The following is a 22809-nucleotide window of genomic DNA, read 5'->3' as shown; positions in this document are numbered from 1 at the left end:
TCCGAGTTGACTCAACTCGTCGAGTTCCCGAATATCACAAAATCGCGATATTTCGTCTCAACTCGTCAAGTTTCCCCTAAACTCATCGGGATCTTCTATCTCAACAGAATCGGGAAATTTTGAGTCAACTCGTTGAGTTCCTATATGAACTGACCGAGTTCTTTCCTTTTTAGCAGAATCGGTTCATACTCACATCAACTCGCAAGTTCCTTTGTGAACTCGTCGAGTTCTTCAGTCTGTTCACTCCTTCTTAATGCATTAAGCCTTTATTCTTTAGATCTAATCCCTATATTTCAGATCTCAAATGAAAATGCCTATAGACGGGTAAAGTTTCCAACTTTACCCATTAATACCCCTCCTAAGGAAATTAAGCTCAACCCCAAGCCCCCAAAAAGGCTTAAATCTAAATCCATAGGCCATCAACTTCAAGGTAGGACATAAGAACATAGATCTGGACCTTAGAGACTAGATAAACACGTAAAGTATCCAACTTTCTCTATATGCATGGCCATTACAAGTTCAAAAGGCCAAAATGATGGCTTAATGGTTGCATGGGACTTCCATGGCAATAAAGTTGGCACATTTATGTCATGGAAGTCCTTCAAGACTCTAGATCTGAAGTGCTTTCCATTTGGGATGTACAACTCTCAAGGACCATATCATTTGGACCAAAAACAAGCAAAAGGTTTTAAGAAGGAGATCTTATCAACCATTAAGCGAGTTTGAGACTTGATTACCATAAAGTGACGAAAATGGAGTGAAGTTTCTGTATCTAGCAACTCTTCCTTGTTCCTTCAAACTTTCCTTCCTTCTAAGAGATTCAAACACCCACAAGAACACTCAAAAAGGCTCACAATCACTCACAATAGCATTAGGGTTTCGAGAACTAAGGTTAGGACAGTGGAGGATGGAAATGAGGCCAAACCCTAAAGCATAAGGTGTTTAAATAGGGTGCAAAATCTCGAATCTTGGGTTTCCCAAAACCTGTCCAACCCGTCGAGTTGATCCTCCCCAACTCGTCGAGTTGGTCTTTTAAAACGTGTGTCCTAACTTTCCAACACATCGATTTTTTTCCTTAAACTCGATGAGTTGTCCTTTAGAAATAAGGTTTCATTTCCATAATTAACATTTTAAATTTACGGGTGTTACAGTGCTGTAGGCCAAGATTCCTGGTGTGGGCCAGCTGCAAGCCATAGGCACGGAGGCTCGGGAAGAGCGGTTGGGTTGAGGCCGCGGCCCAATAAACCATGGGTATTTCAGTCCGATGACTGATTGGACACGTTGCATGTTGGCATTCTAGTTTGATGACTGATTGGGAAAGGGTAATTCAATCCAATGATTGTGTACCTAATGTGCATGCTAGTATATTTGTTTTATGGGGTATTTTGGGGGATGACTCAATAATCTTTGTTCTTACCCAGTTGTTTGTGTTTCAAGTTCTATTGGTGATCGTGGGAAGGAGAAGGTGGGGTTATACACATGCATCAACAACATTGAAGATTCCGCGTTATTTATATTACTCTGATTTTTGATAATTATAATTCAGAATAAATGGTTTTTCTTAAAATGGTTTTATAATTGGGAAGTTTTATCTTAACAAAAAAAAAATTTGATTATGTTCACCATATAATAGGTAAGGTATGTACCTTGGAAATGGAATTTAAAATTAATAATGACATACATCTTAATACTCTAGGAAAATATTGCATTCAACTACAATATAAGAGACAAAATTGCAAAAGCCAATCATGAGATATGTTAAAAAATGGCCAAGGTTAAGAAAGTAGAAAAACTTATAGATGAACATTGTACAATCCCAAAGTTATGATCACATGCAACATATAAGCATACCGGTCTAGGTTATGATACATCTATATATCAAATATAAATGTAGATGTCATGATGGGAATATGTTTCTTTATCATAATTCATCAAACCTGAAAACTCTGAAAGCACATATGTTATAAATTACTTGTTTACATATTTGAATTATGATACAAATGAATAAATTCACTTGATGTATAATCAATGTATTTCTCAAAAAGTCACCACCATTAATTTTTTTTTCTATAGATACTAACTTTTAAGATTGATTTCACTGACTCTGATGATCAATATACGATGTATTCCAATAAAGATCAAGGTCTAATAATTGTTAGTATGAAGCAACTAACCAACTATGTTAGTCATAAATATCTAGTGTTTATATATGGAGGAAATTCAATAAATACTAAATTCACAACTATTAATAAGCCTAGGATAGAAGTATAACAAAAAACAATAGCTAAGGTGTCGTTTGTTTTTTCGAATCGAAAATGTCTAAAGTCTGCAAACCACCTCTGCAACCCTCTGTAGTAGAAGATGAGGATTAAACGGCTGCATCATGTAATAAAAACCTAGTTGTTTTTTAACTTCTAAAGACTGCTGCAATAAGTTAATGTAAGGCGTGAAGATGTTTGAAGCAGAGGGTCCAGTGTTGCGCCACGCATCACATACACAATAGTTATTAAGTCAGAAGTCTTCTAAAAAATAAACAACTGCGAAGGGCCAAGTGCTGTGTGGCGCAACAATAAGTGGTCAGAAGTGGTTTTTTAGAAAAAACAAAAACCACCTAAATGACTTACCAATATAATTAGAAGTCGGGGACAATAGTTGAAATGATTAACTAGATCGGATATACTAAACTATAAGTATTGAAACTTTTTAAAAGAATTTGAAGTGACAATGAAACCATGTTTAAAAACATCACTTTGTATGATTTCTTAGTTACCACAAGAATATAAAAAATTTCTAATCTCCTTATACACAAGATCAAATGGTGTGGTTGAAAGAAGAAACATAACCCTAACAAAGTGACTATTTTAATGTTGACATTTACCGATTAACCTCAATATTTTTTGGTTGAAGCCATAACTACTACTTGTTTTACTAAAATAGATATCTTCTAAACATGAAATTAGATGTTACTCCGTATGAAGCAATGAAAAAAAGAAATCCAAATGGTAAAATATTCCATTTCTTTGGTTTGTGTTCTTTTAAAAAAAATAACAAGGACCAATTAAGCAAATTTGAACCAAGATTAGATAAAGGAGATCTCATGATAATTCTTTTAAATAAATTGCTAATATATTTTTAACTTTTAAATGAATGAATTAGAGTCATTGAAAAGAGTAATGATGTGCATTTTGATGAGTTCTATTTAAGGAAATTAGATCATGAACATTTATCTTCATTCGTGTATAATTACCAATACAATATATTCTTTTATTCACACACATTAGATCATATGTTTATCACAAAACTTGTATTAATGTATTATTTAAAACTTAAATTCAATCTATGTAAATATTATATATACTTAAATATTAATGTTTTTTGAGTGATCATTATATCAACAAATCTCTTCTCTATCACTTGCGACTTACTCATATGTTTGGTTTAAGATTAATGAATTGGTGCTCACTTTAATAAGTGTTGGTCTCGAACGTCTAATTTGAGTGGAATCGGAACATCAAAAGATCATTAGGATACATTTCCCACTAGTATACACAACTGCAAATGACAACCATATTTTATGTATATTCTGGTTAAATCTTTTAGACCGATGATTTAGAATGAAGTTATAATAATTGACCTGGGGTGTTGGTGATTTGCATCCTTAATATGTATTTAAGTGTAATGGATTGTGTTAGATGCCATTTTATGCATCTTATAGAGTAGTTTTTATTATCATTTTAGCATCATATTTTGTACATTTGCATGCAATTTTTTTAAATAATGCTCAACTCATGTATTTCGTTAGAATTCCCGTACTGCTCATGTTTTATTGTCAATTTCAGATAGTTCGAGTGGAGCAGTGCTTTGGGAGTAGTTTGATGCGCGCTGGAGCTTAAAATGGAGCCTTTATCGATCACATTTTTGGTCGAAACTTGGATTCGAGGTTTTTTAGTGCCAAAAATTCATCCGAAAGTAAAAAATGAAGACATGCGATCGCAACTTTGCTATATGCGATCATAGGTATCCTAAAATGTGCCAAAATAGCATCCTACTTCATTAAAATTGTCCGTGACATGTTTTCTTCAAAACCTGCGATCGCAACTTGGATACATGCGATCGCATGCGCATCGTTTTTGCTGTTGGACGTATAAATAGACCCTCATAACCTTCCAATAACCTAAGTTGGTGATTCCAGAGGTACGAGACGACGAAAATACGATTTTGGAGGTGTTCCTTCTCCAATTTCAACGATTTCAGAAGATCTGGAGACTGTGGATCATCTCCTTCAAGTAGATTAGTAAGATTAGTTGTTTGATGTCTCTTTTCATTTGTTTTTATCAGATTTTAGCCATGTCTGGCTAAAACCTTAGTTTTCAGTTGTGCAAAGACGAGTACTTTTCATGTGATTGATCATTAGATCTAGTTTTTGATTTGTGTTTCTATCTAGATTCTTCAGTTTTGTTCTTAATGAATGTTTGATTTTGATTCTTGTTAGTCTGATCACCTAACTAGGGTTTTATCATTCTATTTAATCAGTTATAGAATACGTAATTGTTCTTATTAACTGGTAATAAGTAACAAGTAATAAATCGGTTCCGTGTTTGGAATTTGACTTTATTATAAACTGTAAAAATCATACCTTTACACTTCTGAGCTTGTGAGAAGTATTGAGTATTGCTGAGAATTTTACAAAGAACTTAATGCAACTTTTTTGATCTTAATTAAGAGCTTGTTTGGTTAGACAGTAAAAAGTTAGGGTTAATTGAAGAGCTTGTTTTGGTTAACTAAATAAGGTAAAAGAGATTATACTAGAGTTTGTTAGTTTTTCTCAGTACCATCTTGGATAGAACGCATCTCAAATAACCATGCCAATGTTGATTGCATGATTAGGAAAGTCGTAGGAGAGCTGAAATTGTTTTTAATATTGATTTTCGTTTAATTTTAATATCACTGCATTTTTAGATTTTAGTTTAATCGAAACCCCCCTTCTTAATTATTTATGTCTTGACTAGATTATGACTGATGCAAAAAGGCACTGACCATTAGGTTATGTCCCTGAGGATTCGACCCTGCTTCCGTGTGCTATATTTTTAGTCCAACCATCAGTGATAAATTTATTTGCTTAATACGTGCACGACAGCGTGTTAACAGATTGACTTGTTGATCAAAATCAATCTTGATGAATATTAAACAAGTAAAGAAGGTGTGTGCGGGGTGTACACTTGTTTAAGTTTATTCAAGATTGAAAGTAGATTGTCATTTAGGGGCAAAACCCTTGAACGAACGGGGGTCCTGGGCAGTGCCCCTGAGACCGGGGTCTAAGGGCGGCAACCCCTGACAGGGTCTAAGGGGAAGAGCCCCTGGTTGGGGTCAACTTTGTTTTGACCCTGGCTGTGGTCGACTTTGGGTTATATTGTTATATTAAAAATGCATCAGAAATCTGAATTCTTTGAAATAAACCCAATTTTGATTTTGTTTTGATCCTTATAGAAAAAACCCGAATTAGTGACAGTTTTCAGACATTAAACTGCTTTAGTGACAATTTTCCAGACATAAAAATGTGTTGTGACAGTTTTCTGATAGAAAAGATACTTAAACAATTTTGTTCTTCATTTTACGGGACTTACGAAAGTCATATAAATTCATTATTTGTTCTGTTCTCTCATTTATGCGTCTTATCCATTTGAAGACTTGAAGTATCATCCAAAGACTTCAATCTGAAAGTGATATTCACGATTCTCAGATTCCCAATTATTATTATACCCCAAATTTCTAACATGGGACGGGTCGGTTAAAAATTAAATAATTATGTTTCTAGAAAAACCAATATTTTGCGTTAGCAAATTCTAATCAGGAACTTTCCCACCATGAAAAAATATTGATAAATGCATCCATATTATTCCATCATGGTCTACATTGTGTAACATTGCAAAAGAAAACGAGGGTTATATATTTTTATGGTGTATTTTATGTTCAAAAAGTTTAGATTTGCATTTTTAAATGGTGATATTTTAATCTCATCACTCATGGAGACCTATGCAGTTATCGCGGTCAAAATTTTAACAACGGTCACATGCCAGTATTTGAGATCACGGTTATCGTGGTGATGTAGCGGTTTTTTAATATTACGTATAATTTATAATTTTATATTATATTTATATATAATTTATATATTTGAGTATTAATACTATAATTCTATATAGAATTAATATGATCAAACCTAAAAAGTCATATAAAAACATAACATAATATTCTATTATAATAATATGGAAACTAGGTAGTGTCAAATGGGGTGTTTGACTTATCTTTTTGTAGGCCAAAAGTCCTTTTGGCAAAAGTTACAAAAAATCAGAATTTACTGATTTTTCCAAAAAGTCATTTTTTCTTATATCAAAAATCCACAAGTTGCTTGTAAAATGCTTTTACCAAACATCTTTTGCATTTTATATTTTCCAAAAAGAACTTTTGGGATTTCAAAAGTAAAGCCAAACACCCCTAAAGTGTCAAATAGAGTTTAATCTCATTGCACAGGTTCAATATCGTGTTAGTAGGTCGTGGTTGATTTAAGGAGTTATGTCCTAAGTCGTATCCTCATAGGTGTATGTCGATTTACAAAAAACATTAATGGAATCCGACCATAGCAACTCAAGTCATCGTGAGTACAAAAAGAGATAAGAAATAGAGTTGTTGGTAGATGTAGTTGCTTTGAATGCATTAATTATATTAGTTGTTCGGGGGTTTTAAAATGAAAGTGTAGTGAGATCAGTAAAACCAGTTTTTCATTGACAAAGTAACCTATTGACCCAAAATGTGAACGAAAATGGAATAGCGCTCGTAGCGCCACTTTAGCGGCTATTGAAATAGTGGTAAATAGCGGTGAATAGCGCCGCAATTAGCAGTAACGCAAAACGAAAATGCTAAACTAAAAATATCGGTTCTTGACTACCGCAAAATGCTATAGCATCAATATAGCACCGCTATAGCGCGCGACTGATAGCTTAGATGGAGACTCAATGGTAAAGGGACAAAAACTTATTTCGAACTAAATAAAACATTAAGTGCGTTAATATGTGAAGGCAATAGATGACATCGGATGTTGATGTTTGTTTGGATAAACATGGATTAAAATGTGCCCTCTTAGTTAGATTTTTGTTGTTGTTGTTGTCGTCGTCGTCGTCGTCGTTGTCGTTGTCCGTTGGATGTAAGGGTAGTTTTGTTGTAATCTTTTTCGTTTTTTTTGTCCCTGCCTTTTGATAAAGTATAATTGCTCAAAAAATAATTTGAATGTTTGTGAATAGAAGAATCATCATTTTTGCTTTAACATTTATAGTCCTTTATGGTTATTGATGTTGAGTCTAGATGTACTAGATTTAAAAATATAAAAAGAAAATTTTATTTAAACCAAGTATAATACATTACATGGGAGGCTTAGAGGGGGGAGGCAAAATGGGCAGCTGCACAGGGCCTAATTTTTTTTATTATATATTTTTATTTAAAAATACAAAATTATAATAAAGATAAAATCTTTTTTTTTCTTATTCGTCCTGGGCCTTTAAGAATATTTCAGTTTTCAGGACCGGCCCTGATACATTAAAAGCAACGTTTGCAATCTTATCATCCTGTCTTAAGATTATCCTTTATACACGTAAATTTCAGGTAAAAAAGTACACATAAAAGAAGTAAGAAAAGTTGAAAGGGGACATATCCAAAAAACATATACAAAAACATTAAATTTCAGGTGCATTAACGAATATCTAAATAAGAATTAGCCAATGGCTTGAAGATGTGAGATGCCTTACTGTTGATCAAATCCAAATGTTCTTGTTTGAGATGCACGTAAACAATCCAATCTCCATTATTCTTCGCACTAGGCATTGTAGTTATATATCCAGTTACACCACCCCAAGGGAAATGATACGATCCAAACTTTGGCTCTCCCCATCCAAATTGCATATTCTTAATCGGTAAACCTTGTCCAGATGAAACAACTATTGCGTCCCCATCATTCTCTTGTAGCTTGAAATATACCCTTGCAACTCCTGGCTCTGGACGATGCAACTCTACCCAATCAACTAATCCTCTAAAATGTTCTTCGTTTGCTGTCTTGTTTACAAACTCATGAACCTTGTTTGCAACTTCATGAAGTGTCATTTCGTGGAGATGATGATTTTTTTCCTTGCCATATGGGATAGAGAGTATGTTTCCATAGTGATTTTTTAACAAAGACGCTTCTTCCTCACTATTTCCAGTTAGGAGATTTCGTCCGCTAACAGTGACACCCACTCTAGATGTTTTGCTCACATCATCATCGCCTTCATGAGCTAATAATTTCCATATATATGCTGTAAATGACTGGAGTTTGCTCCTTCTAGTTTCTTTTGTACTTGCTTGCAACTGAAGGCTGTTAATTGATTCAACACTAATATAATAGATACGACTAAAAAGTATGTCCTCATAGGACGATGGTGGGGGAGGGATTGATGATATTGGAATGTACATATCATCAAAGGTTGTGTCATGACACGGTGGGCGTCTTGGGCTAAGAATTGAAGAACGAAAAGATGGAATAGTTGAAATTTTATTGAATTGGGCAATATCAGCCCATGCAGCCAAGAATATATTGCAAGATTGAGCATCTGTTAAACGGTGATCAAAAGCAACTGATAGTATTATTGCTCCACAATTTAACTCTGTCACCTGTTTAATTTAAAAAAGAAATTTTTAGCCTTAATATATAAAAGTTATTTTTTTGATAATAAAAAGTTAATTAATTAAACTGTGGATATGTGATAGTACATGATTTATGTTTTAGCCAAATTATTTAATTATTGTGTTAATATATATACCATTTATTCGAATATATATATTCATAAGAATCTTGAGGTTTAGTTGTCTTGCGCGCCGTTTTCTTTGCCTAAACACTCGTGTTCTTGTCTTGTTGCTGCTATTTCTCGAAAGATTAGTTTAATTTTATTCAAAGTCACATTTTAATGCTGCTTCATACTTTACAATCTACCCTTCTTTTCATTTCTTATTCTTTTATGAAATCAACTTTCATAACTTACGTATATATTTATCCCCACAACTATTGTAGATATGTATGTGTATATTTTAATTTATTTTTTAGTTTTACCTCACCACAACTCACCTCTTTAAATTATTTTTACCAAGCATTTTTTTATTATTCACAAAAGGCCTTCAAAATAAACATATTGGCCTTGATGTTTAATATGTTTAAAAAAAGTAATCAGGAGGAGGATAACGAGAAAACCTGAAAGGTTATAAGGTAATGTCTCACGACACAAGATATGGTTAATTATACTGATTATCAGTTTACTTGCCAGAATAACTAAAAAGCTAATTGTAATCTACTAAACAATAAGATAACTGATAGAAAATAATGTTTGATAAAATAACTGATAAACTAATTAAAATATTTAAAAACGAAATATAAAAACATATAAACTTTAAGTTTTTTTTTTATAATTAATAAAATATTAATAAACTTTTTAAAATGATAGTGGTATAAAACTAACTTATAAACTATCTTTTGGTTTTGTCAAAATAATAAATTAAAATAAGCTTAAGAAAAGCTAATTATAATGTGTCAAGATGAATTTCATTTTCATGAAATTTTATAATCGCGAATACGAAAAATATAGCTTAGATTTTTAGATAAGTGATAGATAAAAAGTAATGAAGTTTATCTTTTCGTTACTATAAAAAAATGGATACAAGCATATATTCTTTCTTCATATCTAAGCATGAAGAAAAACATACACATCTAGTTTTATGGGAACTATAAATAGATACGACTTCAACTCTCGTGTTAATGATTGTTGACATATTATATGATCAACTAAAGATATTAAAATATATTCAAATAAGTAAACTAGTCGACTAATAACATACCAATATTTTAAAAATTTTGAAGGTTAGACAAGCTATAAAATAAGGATAAACGTTAGCCTTGAAGGAAACAAATAAGCTTTACCTCTTTCAGTACGTCAGATGCATATATTTTGACCAAATTATATTTAATTTAACTACCAGCTGTATTGTTAATTTATATCTTATAGGATATTATTAACAATTAAGTTATAGGCCTAAAGTCGTTAACCGGAATACTAATCAATAACGGTGTGATAATAGTTGTTCCAATCACCTTTTAAACAAGTCCAGGTAAATGAGTTACTATAAAAGGTTTCAAGTTTCGTACAGATTTTACAAAATATGAAATAGCGTAGTCTTACGAGTTTATTTATGTATGTATTTTCTTCGAAATCACCATTTAGCAAATAAGTGTCTATACGATTCCAAATGATTCAAGGTGTTTTGTAGTTGACTTATTTGAGATGCTTAATTTGTCTATATTTCTTTTACTGTTTACAATGGTTTACTTTATGTCAAATTTCCTTATCCGGTAGGCCAAACCTAGTATTCATTAATTCATTTTGTAAAATTTTACATAAATAAATATAAACTTTATCTCCATTTGCATAAACTTTTATAAAACTAGATCGTCATAACCCAAGTATATATATATATATATATATATATATATATATATATATATATATATATATATATATATATATATATATATATATATATATATATATATATATATATATATATATATATATATATATATATATATATATGAATGTAATTTTAATTAAATTAACTATTATAATTTCCAATGGTTTTGAAACACTTTTTTTTTTGCATGGGCAATAACAAATATTGCTTTAGTTTATTTTACATATTTTTTTTTCACTTTATGATATACATTAAATTTCCGAATGAAATTAAGGTATATGTTAACTAAACTCAACAAAATAAATATATTACCGAAAATAACGATTATATGAGATAACTAGATAAGTTCGTATTCTATATATACTTGAGTAAATTACACGAATGGTCCCTATGATTTGGGGTAATTTGTACGCATGGTTCCTAACTTATTTTTTTAACTCGGAAAGTCCCCAATGTTTGTTTTTGTTACATGTTTGGTCCATACTTTTTGTTTTTATTACACGTTTGGTCACTGTCTTACCTAAAAAGACTATTATTTAAATAGGAAAAAATGGTGGGATAGGTAAGGTAAGGTGATAGGGATAAGGTTGGGAGTGTGATTATTTAAATAAATTAAAAAATGAAGGTAAAAATAGTATTTTTAGGTAACACAGAGACTAAGCGTGTAACAAAAACAAACAGTAGGGACCTTCCGAGTTAAAAAAAAAAAAGTTAGGAATCAAACATGCAAATTACCTTAAACCATAGGGATCATTCATGTAATTTACTCTATATACTTCTATATACTCTTATTAAACTTATGATTAAATAACAATATTTAATGGACTTGGTTTTACCTGAACTGAAATCACACCACGATTTAACTTAGGGACCAACTTCCCCTTAACGGTTTCATCAGGGTGGTGCAAATCTAGGTTTTGCAGGTCCACGTCAGCGTGCGCATGTATAAACTCAACACCATTGTTGTTGCAGAGTACCTCCGGCTCCCCAAGCCTGTTTAGCACTATCTCTCCGGCGAGGGGATAAAACGTGGAAAGCACACTCGCCAAAGATTTCTTTAAGGTCTTCACAACCGTTTCCGTTGACATGGCACTACGATCATCATTTCTCTTGTAGCAAAAGAAAACTCCGGCGGTAAGTGGCGGCAGGAGTAAGTCTAAGTTGGATAGCGGGATCCAGAATTCGTGAGTCGGTGCATGAGCTGCGGAAATGAATTCGCTATCCTTCACTGTTACTTTGTAGTCGAGTGGATTGTCAGCCACATGGTTGGCGAGTTCTAAGGTGTTGAGGGTGGAGAGTTGAGCATGGTGATGATTAAGGTTAAGTTTAGAAAATGTTGCTCGAGGGTAATTGTGAGAAGTAGTAGTACCCACATAGTATCGGTTTCTTGAGATGTTAAAAGTGGAAGAGAGTAGGGTTCCATCTTGTGATGGTGATGGCGGTGGTGATTGAGGATGGTGGCGGAGATGGTGTGATCTGATGAAACCACTTCCTTGAACCCATCTATTAGTTGAGATAGATTGGGCTTTGGATCTTCCAAGGGTAAGAAGATGATAACATTTTCTCATGTTTGTAAACGAGAGCATATAGAGTTGGCTTGGAAGGTTGATGAGTTGACACGATCGAATCCTTGCTTGATTTATAGTGATTATAATGCATTATTTTAAGGACTAGAAGATCATCTTTTGTTAATAAAATAATAATAATAATAATAAATAAATAAATAAAAATAAAAAATTCTTGCATAGGCATGTCGATATTTTCAAGATTTTGAACCGCTTATATATTCATGTAGAGCACTTCCACGCTGAAGTTTGATAAAAAAACATTAGAATTTTGGTATATACTACTTCCGTTTCAAATTGATAGCTAGTTTTCGAATTTTAAAAATATTTTTCTTCAATTTTAACCTTAAAAATTATTGTTTTTTTTTTTTAGATATTACTTGATACAAAATATATAAATGGTTTGTATTTTGAATGTTTTTTCATTGTTATAAGTTTTATCAAGTAATATATAACACAAATAAAAATATTTAAAGTCAAAGTTGAAGAAAAAATACTTTAAAACTATGAATTTCAGAGGAGGGAGTATTAACTTTTAATTTACATGAAAATATGATTGTACTTTATGATTTTGTTTTCTTGATTTTATTTTTGAATTTTTGCCATAGACCCAACAACGTTTTACATAAAATTTTAAAAAACCATTTTTGTTTTTTTTGGTCTTTATACACACCGAACTCAAAAAATACATGTTTAATACCAATGTAAATTGTAACTTAGAATTACCGTTGATCTTCAATTCACAGTGTAGATGAGGACATTATTGTCCACATAGATACACACTTGGCAGCTGACTCACTAGTTTCATAAATAAGCTACATATTCATTCCCTAAATGAAGACAACAACTACAATGTTATTTCCCTTTTATAACCTTTCATTGTCTGCTCTTGAACCCTTAAAAATTTATTATCTTCGATTGCTTTTTCATATGGATCACAAAGCTCAGAGAACCAAACAGTTGTTGTTCGTACGAATCGAGGCTCGTAGTGTCATTGTCGTCATCTAATGCGAAACATTGAAAGCATGTTGTGGTTTGACAATAATCCATCTCGTATATTTCACACCTGTGTGGAGTCTATGGTAAACACTATCTTCTTCAAATGTATAGTGTGACATCCCCAAAATCACGGCCAGAAAAGACCGGTTTGTTTATGCTTTGTTTAAAAATCAGAGTTTCATTTTAAATGAAAGTGTTGCGGAATTTGTCCCAAAACAAAAATATGATAAAGATTTATCAAAAGCATTTCCATAGAAATGTATTTCATTAAAAGACTCGGGATGTCATGTTCGTACAGATCAAAAGCATAAACAGTACAATATAATCCTTACTACATTATTTCATATCTACAGGCCTATATCCGTAATCCCTCGTCCAAAACATCACACCTATGCTCATGCGCCACTACCTGTAATACATAAAACTGAGTGGGTCAGGCTTGGGAGCCTGGTGAGCACATAGGGTTTTCAACCCACAATAAATAAGTTTATTAATTTCATCGATCAACAATAACCCGATTACCCGTTCCCGTTATCCTCACTTTACGTCCCTAAACACCTATCATAAGGGACCTAGCCTAAGGATCATCATCGGGACGGACACTACTGCTAAGGGGATTCCTCAGCAATAAATGTCCTAAAGGCAACCATGTGGGGGATGGAGTACACCGGTGAACATATTGTTCACAAACACCTACAGGTTGCGAGCCTGCTAGTGTTCCACCGGACTGTCTAGAAGAGTCTGTGGTCGTCATCCATACTCCGCTAGATGACAGAATTAACAACATCAACATCGAGGCCTCTCATCATTTTATCACACATCACCTATTGCATCTACCCATGTTTTACCCCAACATTTTCGTAGATATAAAATACATATACAGTTTAAATTATTGAAAACATGTATAACAACGTTCATCTAGCATAGATAGCAAGTATTCAGATAATATGCACACATAGCACGTAATTTATATAAAATACTTCATATCTATGTGTAAGTTGAAAGTAACTATGCACTCACGTGTTAAGGTGATGATTCCAAAATCGGGCAGCGCTTGCTTCTAACGATTCTATTTTCCTTCGACGAAACCTAGCATTATTATCGCTAAATTTTAGTCTAATATTTACCGTGACCAACTATTAGTCTTAGTATTATTATTATTATATAAGCGTTAAACAATATTTTCCAACCACTATGTACAGACAGGGGCCAGACATAAAACACCGGAGGGCAGGACCATTTTGGCATATAGCACTTCTGAAATCCAACAACCCTATGTGGCCCTTTAAACCAGATTCCCCGTACCGCGAGTAGTTAAAAAAAATATTATAACGACACTTATATAAGTTATAATAATAGCTCAAATATTTATTATAAGTTCATAATAACAATACTAATTTTAAATATAAGCTATATTAAAATAAGGTAAACATAACTTACTTACAAGGGGGTTTTAGCTAGGAGTCGGGCTCTGTAGGGGCAGAACTTCGTCGCTAAATCTTTCTAAGAAAGATTCGTGCAGCGCTTCAGCGCTCACCTTACTATACTAAGCTACAGAAAGAGAAGTCGAATCACGAGGGACCGAAATGCTCGGGGATAAGGAGAGAAAGACTCTTGAATCAAGAGAATGGTGCAAGAAATATGAGAGCCCAAGGCTCTTATTTATACTAATTGAATTTTCAAAAACTACCCTCCATAATTACTTAATGACCTTTTAGTTATATAAACAACTAAACGCCCCTCTATAATACTATTATAAATGGATTTAATGATATTTGTACTAAACTAATGTCGAAAGAACTCAACATTAGTCTTATAATGACCGCATCGTCGATACCTTTCTAATGATATATACATATGTATATATATGTGTACGTATACATGATTTATACTTTATTTTAATACGTAAATATGCTATTATAATTTGTAACTCGTTCATACGAACTCCGTTTTTGACGTTTTTTATATCCACGCGTAGGTGAAGACGTACTCTACAACTTTCGTTTAGACTCCGTCGGCTAATTTTGACTTTATTTTTAAAGTTATATTTTTAACAAGCCAGGACAGGATTGGTCTGTTTAAAATCTCATAACTTCTTCATACGAAGTCAGATTTGGGCGTTCTTTTTATCGATGTTCTTAGTTTAACATATTCTACGACTTTCGTTTAAATCACTAAGGCTAAATCTCGCTCTATCGTAAATTCACTATTCACGCTTCCCGGTATCGTGCCGGTTCTGTCGTGAAACTTCGACGGGTCATAACTTCTTCGTTATAACTCGGATTTCGGCGTTCCTTATATGCACGGAAACCTTTAGACATATTCTACAACTTTATGTAGAGATATCGGGATTATCTCACACTTTAATTTTGATGCTCATTTTTATTCATTATTAATTATACATTTATAATTAAATAATAAACACATATAATTCACATAATACTCAAATATTTCATATTTATTACTTCAAAAAGAGTTACAAGAGTTGACCTAGACTATTACATTGACAAAAATGCTTAGCCCTGAAACCCGGGCGTTAAATATAGTCGATAATGCGGATTTACGGTTATGAAATACTAGTAATAATGTCAAATTTAGGGTTTACTAATGTCGATAATATCGCCTTTTGTCACCCACAATCAAGAATCTTCATCGATGTGAAAATGAGATTGATGTGCTCCATGTGTTTGGTAAGTTTCTTCGTAGTTGGAGATGGAAACTAAAAAGTGTAAGTTCTTCAGGTGGATCGATGTGGAGTTGACACCACACTACAAGAATGCCTTTAATGGTCTTAAATATAAGTTGCAACTAATGAAAGATAACATTTACCTTGGAAGACTGGAGACTAGGATTGTTATGCTTGAGAAGCTGAATGATGTAACCACTGCTGCTAAACCTAGTCGTGATGTTGAGTTCACCATGGAAGTTGAAGAAAACAAACGTTTGGTAGATGAACTGAATTAGGCAAGGAAGAAGTTAAGGTCTATTTGTTGGATTAGTGTCTAAGTCCATAACTATTTTGGTATGTACTTGACCCGATGGTGCATGGTCCTTTTGGGTTGCCTTCACCAAAGCAACTTGATTGGAGAAATAAATAGAAAGAGAGGATAATATGATTTATTAATATGTTATAAGGATAATATATTAAAGGAGAAATCATATTTGTTTAATTAATATTGGTCAATAATTAATTGAGAATTAATTTTGTGATCAAGTGTAATTAATTAAACTTGAGGGGCTGAATTGTAATTATGTGATAGTTACAAAATAAGGTAAGGATTATCTTATAAGTATGGTGAACGAATTTAAGGTTGGAAAGCCTTAGAATTCGAGTATGATAAGGATTCAAGGATTATCTTATTGGTTGCTTAATGGATAATCAACTAGATAAGGATAATGACTGAAACCCTATCTCTACACCTATATAAACACCCCTAGGGTTATGAATTCGAGTATCCCTTCCCAAGAAGGTGCCAAATACGAATTCTAACCTCCCTCCTCTCTCTTTATACCTTCTCCACTTGCTTATGGTGTTTGTAAGCCATTAGAGGAGTGACACTTGTGACTCTCTGCTTTCCAAGGTCAATTCAAGGAGGAATTGGATTGTTATTGCTACATAACAATCAAGGTATGTTCTTAAACCTATTTACATGTGAATTATGATTTCCATATGCTAGAATTAGGGTTCAAAGTCTTGGATTCAAAGTATGTACAATAGAGAAACCTAGATCCGAGCTTTAGGGTTTGTATGAGCACATAGGATGTCTTATGACCAAAACCCATCAGTGGTATCAGAGCCATGATTGGTTTCTATTGTATTGATGCTTGTTGTAACTGAAAAATTCGATTTTTTTGCATTCTGGAGGCTGGACTCGCCGAGTCCATGGCTGAACTCGCCGAGTCCAAGGTGACTCGACGAGTCCAAGGCTGACTCGACGAGTCAACTCGTCAGAAGGAGGGTACTTCGGGATTTCTTGCTGTTTTTGCTTATGGATAATTACCTTATCATGTTAGATTAATATTAATCCGATTATATGATATATTTGACTATATTTTTAATCTAATTGAAGATATTTATCAATTAATAGGATAATTGTTTCCTTATAAGATAATTGATTAATTATTTTAAGTAAATTGATAAATTATTTTGCAAGAAATCATCAAATATGGATAATTATGTGATTAAATGTTAATTTGAATTATTTGTTATTTGATCCTTATTGTTGTGAAAAGTTTCATATTTGGCCCTTTAGGTTTTATAGTTTAAATTTGAACCCCAAAAGTTTTGTTGTTTTGAAATTTAAATAGTTGAAACCTTAATGTTTTGAAAAAGGTTTCAAAACTTGCCCTCAAGTTTTGGAATTTAAATTTTGATTTAAATAGTTTAATTTTGATGCATATTTAAATTCTAAACCCTTATGGTTTGAAATGTTTCAAAACTTGCCCTCAAGTTTTGGAATTTAAAAGTTGATTAAAAGTTTAATTAGGAATGTTAAATTCTAAAACATCTAAGTAATTTTGAAAAGGTTCAAATCACACCCTTATGGCTTTATTAACTAATTAAGGTGTATAATTAAAAGAGATTTAATAAATCCATTAAAGTTTAGGTTAACCATTTAATAGAATTAAAAGTGTAATTGTTAAAGTTAACCACATAGTATTTTAAAAGTTATAAAATACACCCTATACTATATATAACATTAAAAGTCTAACATTATATATATGTATAACTAAAAGTCAGTCTTACCGTTAGTAGGCCTCATTCACGAAGCTGGTCTATAAGGGGTGTTTAAGGAAATTGCCTATAAAATGGCGATTGAATGGGTATCCACTCTTACCCACCGCACTCTTGACTAGTGGAGGGTCGTTAGCCGAACGGGTAGGATAGGACGAAACCTTCCATTATAAGTATAATGAATTATCAAGTAACTAAATGTTTTATAAAATTCCCAATCTTAGTTACTTAGGCAAAAGTGAATTGATGCAATTCCATGAAATTACACTTTGTGCCCTTGCGAAGACGTTAGTGGAGCGTGTGTGGTTAACCGGCACACTAAATGGGTCTAAGCAAAGGTAGCAAAGGGTGACTCAATGTTTGTCATAGTTCGGTGGAGCGTGTGTGGTTTACCGGCACATCGAATAGGTGACCGTAACATGTGAGGGCACCATGTAGTTTGCATGGTTATTCACACCCGCTTTGTGATCCTCGGCATCCCAGTCACAAACAAGAGGGGCATATCGAGATATAAACATGCCATTGAAAGTTCAATGAATCTCAAAGGATCTAGGAGTTTTCATAGATTTAAAACTAAAATTCTTTTTCGTTTTTCGTGGTGGAAATTAGTGAATCGTCATTCACTTACCTTCAAATATTCTGCAATTAGGGTTACGGCATCCCTCTCCCGAGTTGTAGAATATTGTGTTGGGTCCTAGCCTTGGAATTTCATTTGGGTGATTTACCAAGGACTCAATCAATCAACTAACTTGAATTCGTTTTCTCCCGTTTTGTAGATGTCAAAGTTCGACAACTATGGTATTCCCAAATCCCGTGGAACAAGCATTCCACATGAAGATGATATTCCACGATTCGATCGAGGATCAAGAAATCATGCTTCACTTCCTCCTCCTCCTCCTATTGTTCTCCCCAACCCACAAGATCGAAGAATTGAAAGGTTCAATATCACTAAAGCCCTATTGGAAATGAAACATGAAGATGGTAAACCCGTGTGTGCCCACGTTCTAGGAATGAAATCACACATTGATAGGTTGAAAATGTTGGGTGTGTCATTCCCGAATGAGTTGGCTGTGAATTGGGTTTTGCAGTCACTTCCAGAATCATATAATGAGTTCAAAAGAAAGTATTATATGATGAATCATGATGACAACCTCATTGACCTAACTTACATGCTCATTGCTACTGAATCAGAAATGATTTGGCGAAGCAATGGAGCGTATTTGTTGGGAGAGTCAACCAACCATACTTCCGAGGACGTTCTAGAGAACCGACCTACGTTTGCTGCCAAAAGAAAGGGCGTTGGATACAAGTCTGCCCAAAAAGCCTGAAGAGTCCAGAAGCTGGGAGAGTCAAAGAGTATGGCTGCGCTTCAGGTAAAATCCACTATCTAACTCCATTAAGTTCCTATTCATTAATTCTTAATACATAATGTAATAAGATTGCATTTGAATGTTTTACAGGATCGGTGAAAAGAAAGGAAGCTTGGTGAAAGAGCAAGATGAATCTAATCACAAGGAATGGATCTTGATCGCATGGACTTGAAGATTAGATTTTGATCTTAGATAGTTATGATAGAGTTGTTAGAAAATTTTCTTTTGAAATACATAGTTTTCAATGGATTTTGCATTGTAAGGACATATGTTTTCCGCTGCTTTTATAAATAAAATAAAATTTTTTGTTTGACTTATTTATTTATTTATTTCCTTGCAATGAAATCGTTATGAAAATTGGTGTGATTCTTATTTATGGTGTTTATGGAAAAGTCAAGAATTTACCAAATAGGGAGAGTTTTCTCATCGCCCAAGTTTCAATTGGACAGAAATTTGGAAACACGCAACTTGGTTGCATGATGAATGAGAAATCCATATTTGGAAATTAGACCAATTCGTTGACAAAGTGTCAAGTGAAGGACTAAGAGATCGAATACACAAAGTTGTGTGTTGATCAAGACCACCATAAGAGTAACAATTATATTCGTCATGATTTACTAAAGATTTAGTAAATATGATTATACTTACAAGATTAAGTGTAATTTTGAATTGATTAAAGGGTTTAGATCAATAGCAGAACGAATAAGAAGAATCAAGTAGGCAGAAAGATAAAAGTTTCTCCATTCTAAGAAGATGGGAGAGTACCTTTTATGCTTTATGATAAGTCTTAATGATTAAGAACCATATCTCAATTGATCCTCTAAGTGAGTCTTAGTACAATTGTATGTCTAAGAAGAGGAATCAAGAATTGAAGAAATGGTTAAATCAATAAGTCAATCATACTTCGTTCCAATGATAAATCTTAAAGTTAAGATTGTGACAATGAGTGAAAAGTATTAAGAAGGTTTAAAACATTCATTAAATGTGGTAAGTTGTGATGTCTTAGATAAGACAAAGACCAACTAGGACCAATTTATGAAGATTTTTTGATAAAAGCTACACTAACTCTTGAATATTTATTTGTCAAGAAATGTTTTGACAAGAGAATCTTATATGTCAAGGAGTCAGTGGGAGTCTTAATGGTCTTGAAAGGTCTCAAGAACAAATCAAATAAACCTTATCGATCATCACTAGCACACGAGTTGAGGTTTGCAACCTATCGTATTGACATTATTTTGATTATGTGCTGTTCCAATTGAGTTAATTATGCATATGAGTTCTATGAGTTCTCATCTTGAATGCATAAAAGGCAAGGCACCTTAATCAATGAAAGGTACATTGATAAGAAAGGGTGAGATGCTTAACTACTTGGAAGACGTGGTGGGCAGCTGTGCTACCATGAGGCAAGAAATCAAGATTAAGAAAGTTCGATCCATATGAGTTTGAATTTGTCGTAAACGTTGGTTTTGACAAATTCACATGGATAGGAACATTTACACCGTTTAAAATCTAAGTGTCTTAAGATTTCCTCCTTCATGAAAATGATTGTGAGGAAATGCTTTCACTAAGAGAGATTTTAAGAAGATGGTGATTGTAAAATTGCATTCTCAAATTCAATCATGGTTACGACATCCCTTTCCATAATTTGAATTGTGAGGTTTGGCAATTAGTCTTAATTGTTTAGACGCACATATGAACTATCGAAGGCAAAGGTGTATAAGTTCAAGAAGCATTGATAAAGGATTATCAAAGCACTAAGTATTAGAAACATGAACTTAAGAAATTCAATAAGCATTGTTTTCTGAAAGTTAAGATGTTTATGAATACATGTCGAAGCTAGTGGGAGCATAAGTGTTATGTTTTATAATAATCATCAAGATAGTGGGAGCATAAAAGTTATAATTGTATGATTATTAAGGAAAGTATTGCAAGGTTAGCAATATTAATTATAGAAAACAAGAGTCATACTTTGCAAAGTTGTAAGAGTTGAAAGGTTGTTTTGCTATAATTAAGGGAGAGAATATTATGCTTCATTTCAAATCTAAAGGTTTAGGTTGAGAAATGTTAATAAAATTAGTCAAAGGTACAAAGTGTGTTCTTAAAATTTCGATTATGATTACGGCATCCCTCTTCACAAGTCGAATTTTGAGAACATAGCAAATAAAACATTATGCGTCGTGTCCCATACGCTTCGGGTATAGGATCGATTGCAAATGCTTTAATGTTTGACCATTCTAAAATTTTCCAAATGTCTAGCACATTTAAAGGGAAAAAGGACTAGAATCGGTTTAGACTAAAATAATTAAACAACTATCAAAGGACAATCCAAGTTCGACGAGGATTGGTCGCTTGTGAGTAGTTGGAAGTATAGTATTGGAAAATATGGAAATGTTTCCATATTGGATGGACCATATCGACATCATTATGAATAGATAAGATTCTATTAAGAATGAGTTGTCATATGGAACATATGGAAGTGTGTCCATATTGGGAATTGAATATTGAGAAATCTATGACTAGATTAGAAACTTCTATGCAAAAGGATGTTCAAAGAAAGTACTTTGAGTGAGAGACATCACATCTATAGAATTGTCTTGTAACAATCTCCGATAGAAGACTTTGTAATATCATTGGCAATAGTCTTTGTGACTTTGGTGCAGTGACATTACGAAAGGATAGTTGCATAGAATGTTAGAATCTAGCATATTCTATGAGTAGCAAGAATTTGATATTCTTTCACTTATGAAAAAGGATTTGGAGTTGTGAAATGAGAAGGATTGGAAATGTGTTCAATGTGATCTATTTCACAAAGTAAGAACCATAGGTAAACATTGTGTGCATGCTAGGAGCATGAGACAAGTGTTACAATTCAAGTAAGAAGTTGATTACCCGAAACGACAAATAATGAAATAATCAATATGGTGATAAATAAAAGGTGTTTTATTTATACTCAAAGGTTGAGGCCATATGGGATTAGTATTATTCTTGTGTTTCACATTTGCATGTTTTGACTTCCAGAATAATTGAGTTTATTAAGAATAATCGAATTATTCAAACGGGCCACAGTCGTTCATATGTTGGAAGTAGGTATGAATGAAGACTGTCGTGAATTGGTGTGTGGATTGTCTAAAAGAGTATTAGACATAAGCAAATGTTTGCTGCAACGTTCATGAGTGCTTATGAATATGATTTGAGCATTGGATTAAACCCACGCTCACTTGGATCACTCCATGGATTGTATCACGAGTGATTGGTGAAACGATAACATCTTATATTCTTGAAACTGAGATGTGTGAGTTGTATCTTGCAAATCGGTTGCACATTGATAATATGTAAACACACTAGTAACTTGGTGTTATAAAACATATTGTTGTGTGTGATTCGGTGCGTGAGTGCAAGCGAGCATTGTATCAAAGTTTATCCGTTCCTTTTATTCAAAGTAGGATAAAAGCGATATCTTTGGGCCCCTCGATGGTTTAGTGATGACAAACGTAAATGCTCGGCCGGGCTAGGGCTAATTTGATTTGTTCAATTAGTCAGTCGTCATAAATCGGAATCGAGATATAGTACAAAGAGAATGATTTGAAATCATATCTCATAT

General features: G+C 33.1%; 1 protein-coding gene across 1 annotated transcript; it reads right to left on the bottom strand.

The window, feature by feature from the left end:
* Positions 1 to 7614: 7614 nt before the first annotated feature.
* LOC111887673 (coniferyl alcohol acyltransferase) lies at positions 7615 to 12199 on the bottom strand. The gene is made up of 2 exons (XM_023883849.2): positions 11376 to 12199; positions 7615 to 8694 (listed from the first exon to the last, which is right to left on the bottom strand). Exons 1-2 carry the CDS (start codon positions 12123 to 12125, stop codon positions 7741 to 7743), a joined length of 1704 nt encoding a protein of 567 aa, XP_023739617.2. The 5' UTR covers positions 12126 to 12199; the 3' UTR covers positions 7615 to 7740.
* Between the last annotated feature and the right edge of the window lie 10610 nt (positions 12200 to 22809).

This window comes from Lactuca sativa, chromosome 7 (assembly GCF_002870075.4).
Source record: "Lactuca sativa cultivar Salinas chromosome 7, Lsat_Salinas_v11, whole genome shotgun sequence".
NCBI lineage: Eukaryota > Viridiplantae > Streptophyta > Magnoliopsida > Asterales > Asteraceae > Lactuca > Lactuca sativa.
The sequence above is the reverse complement of the archived record's forward strand: the minus strand, read 5'-3'. Positions and strand labels throughout refer to the sequence as shown.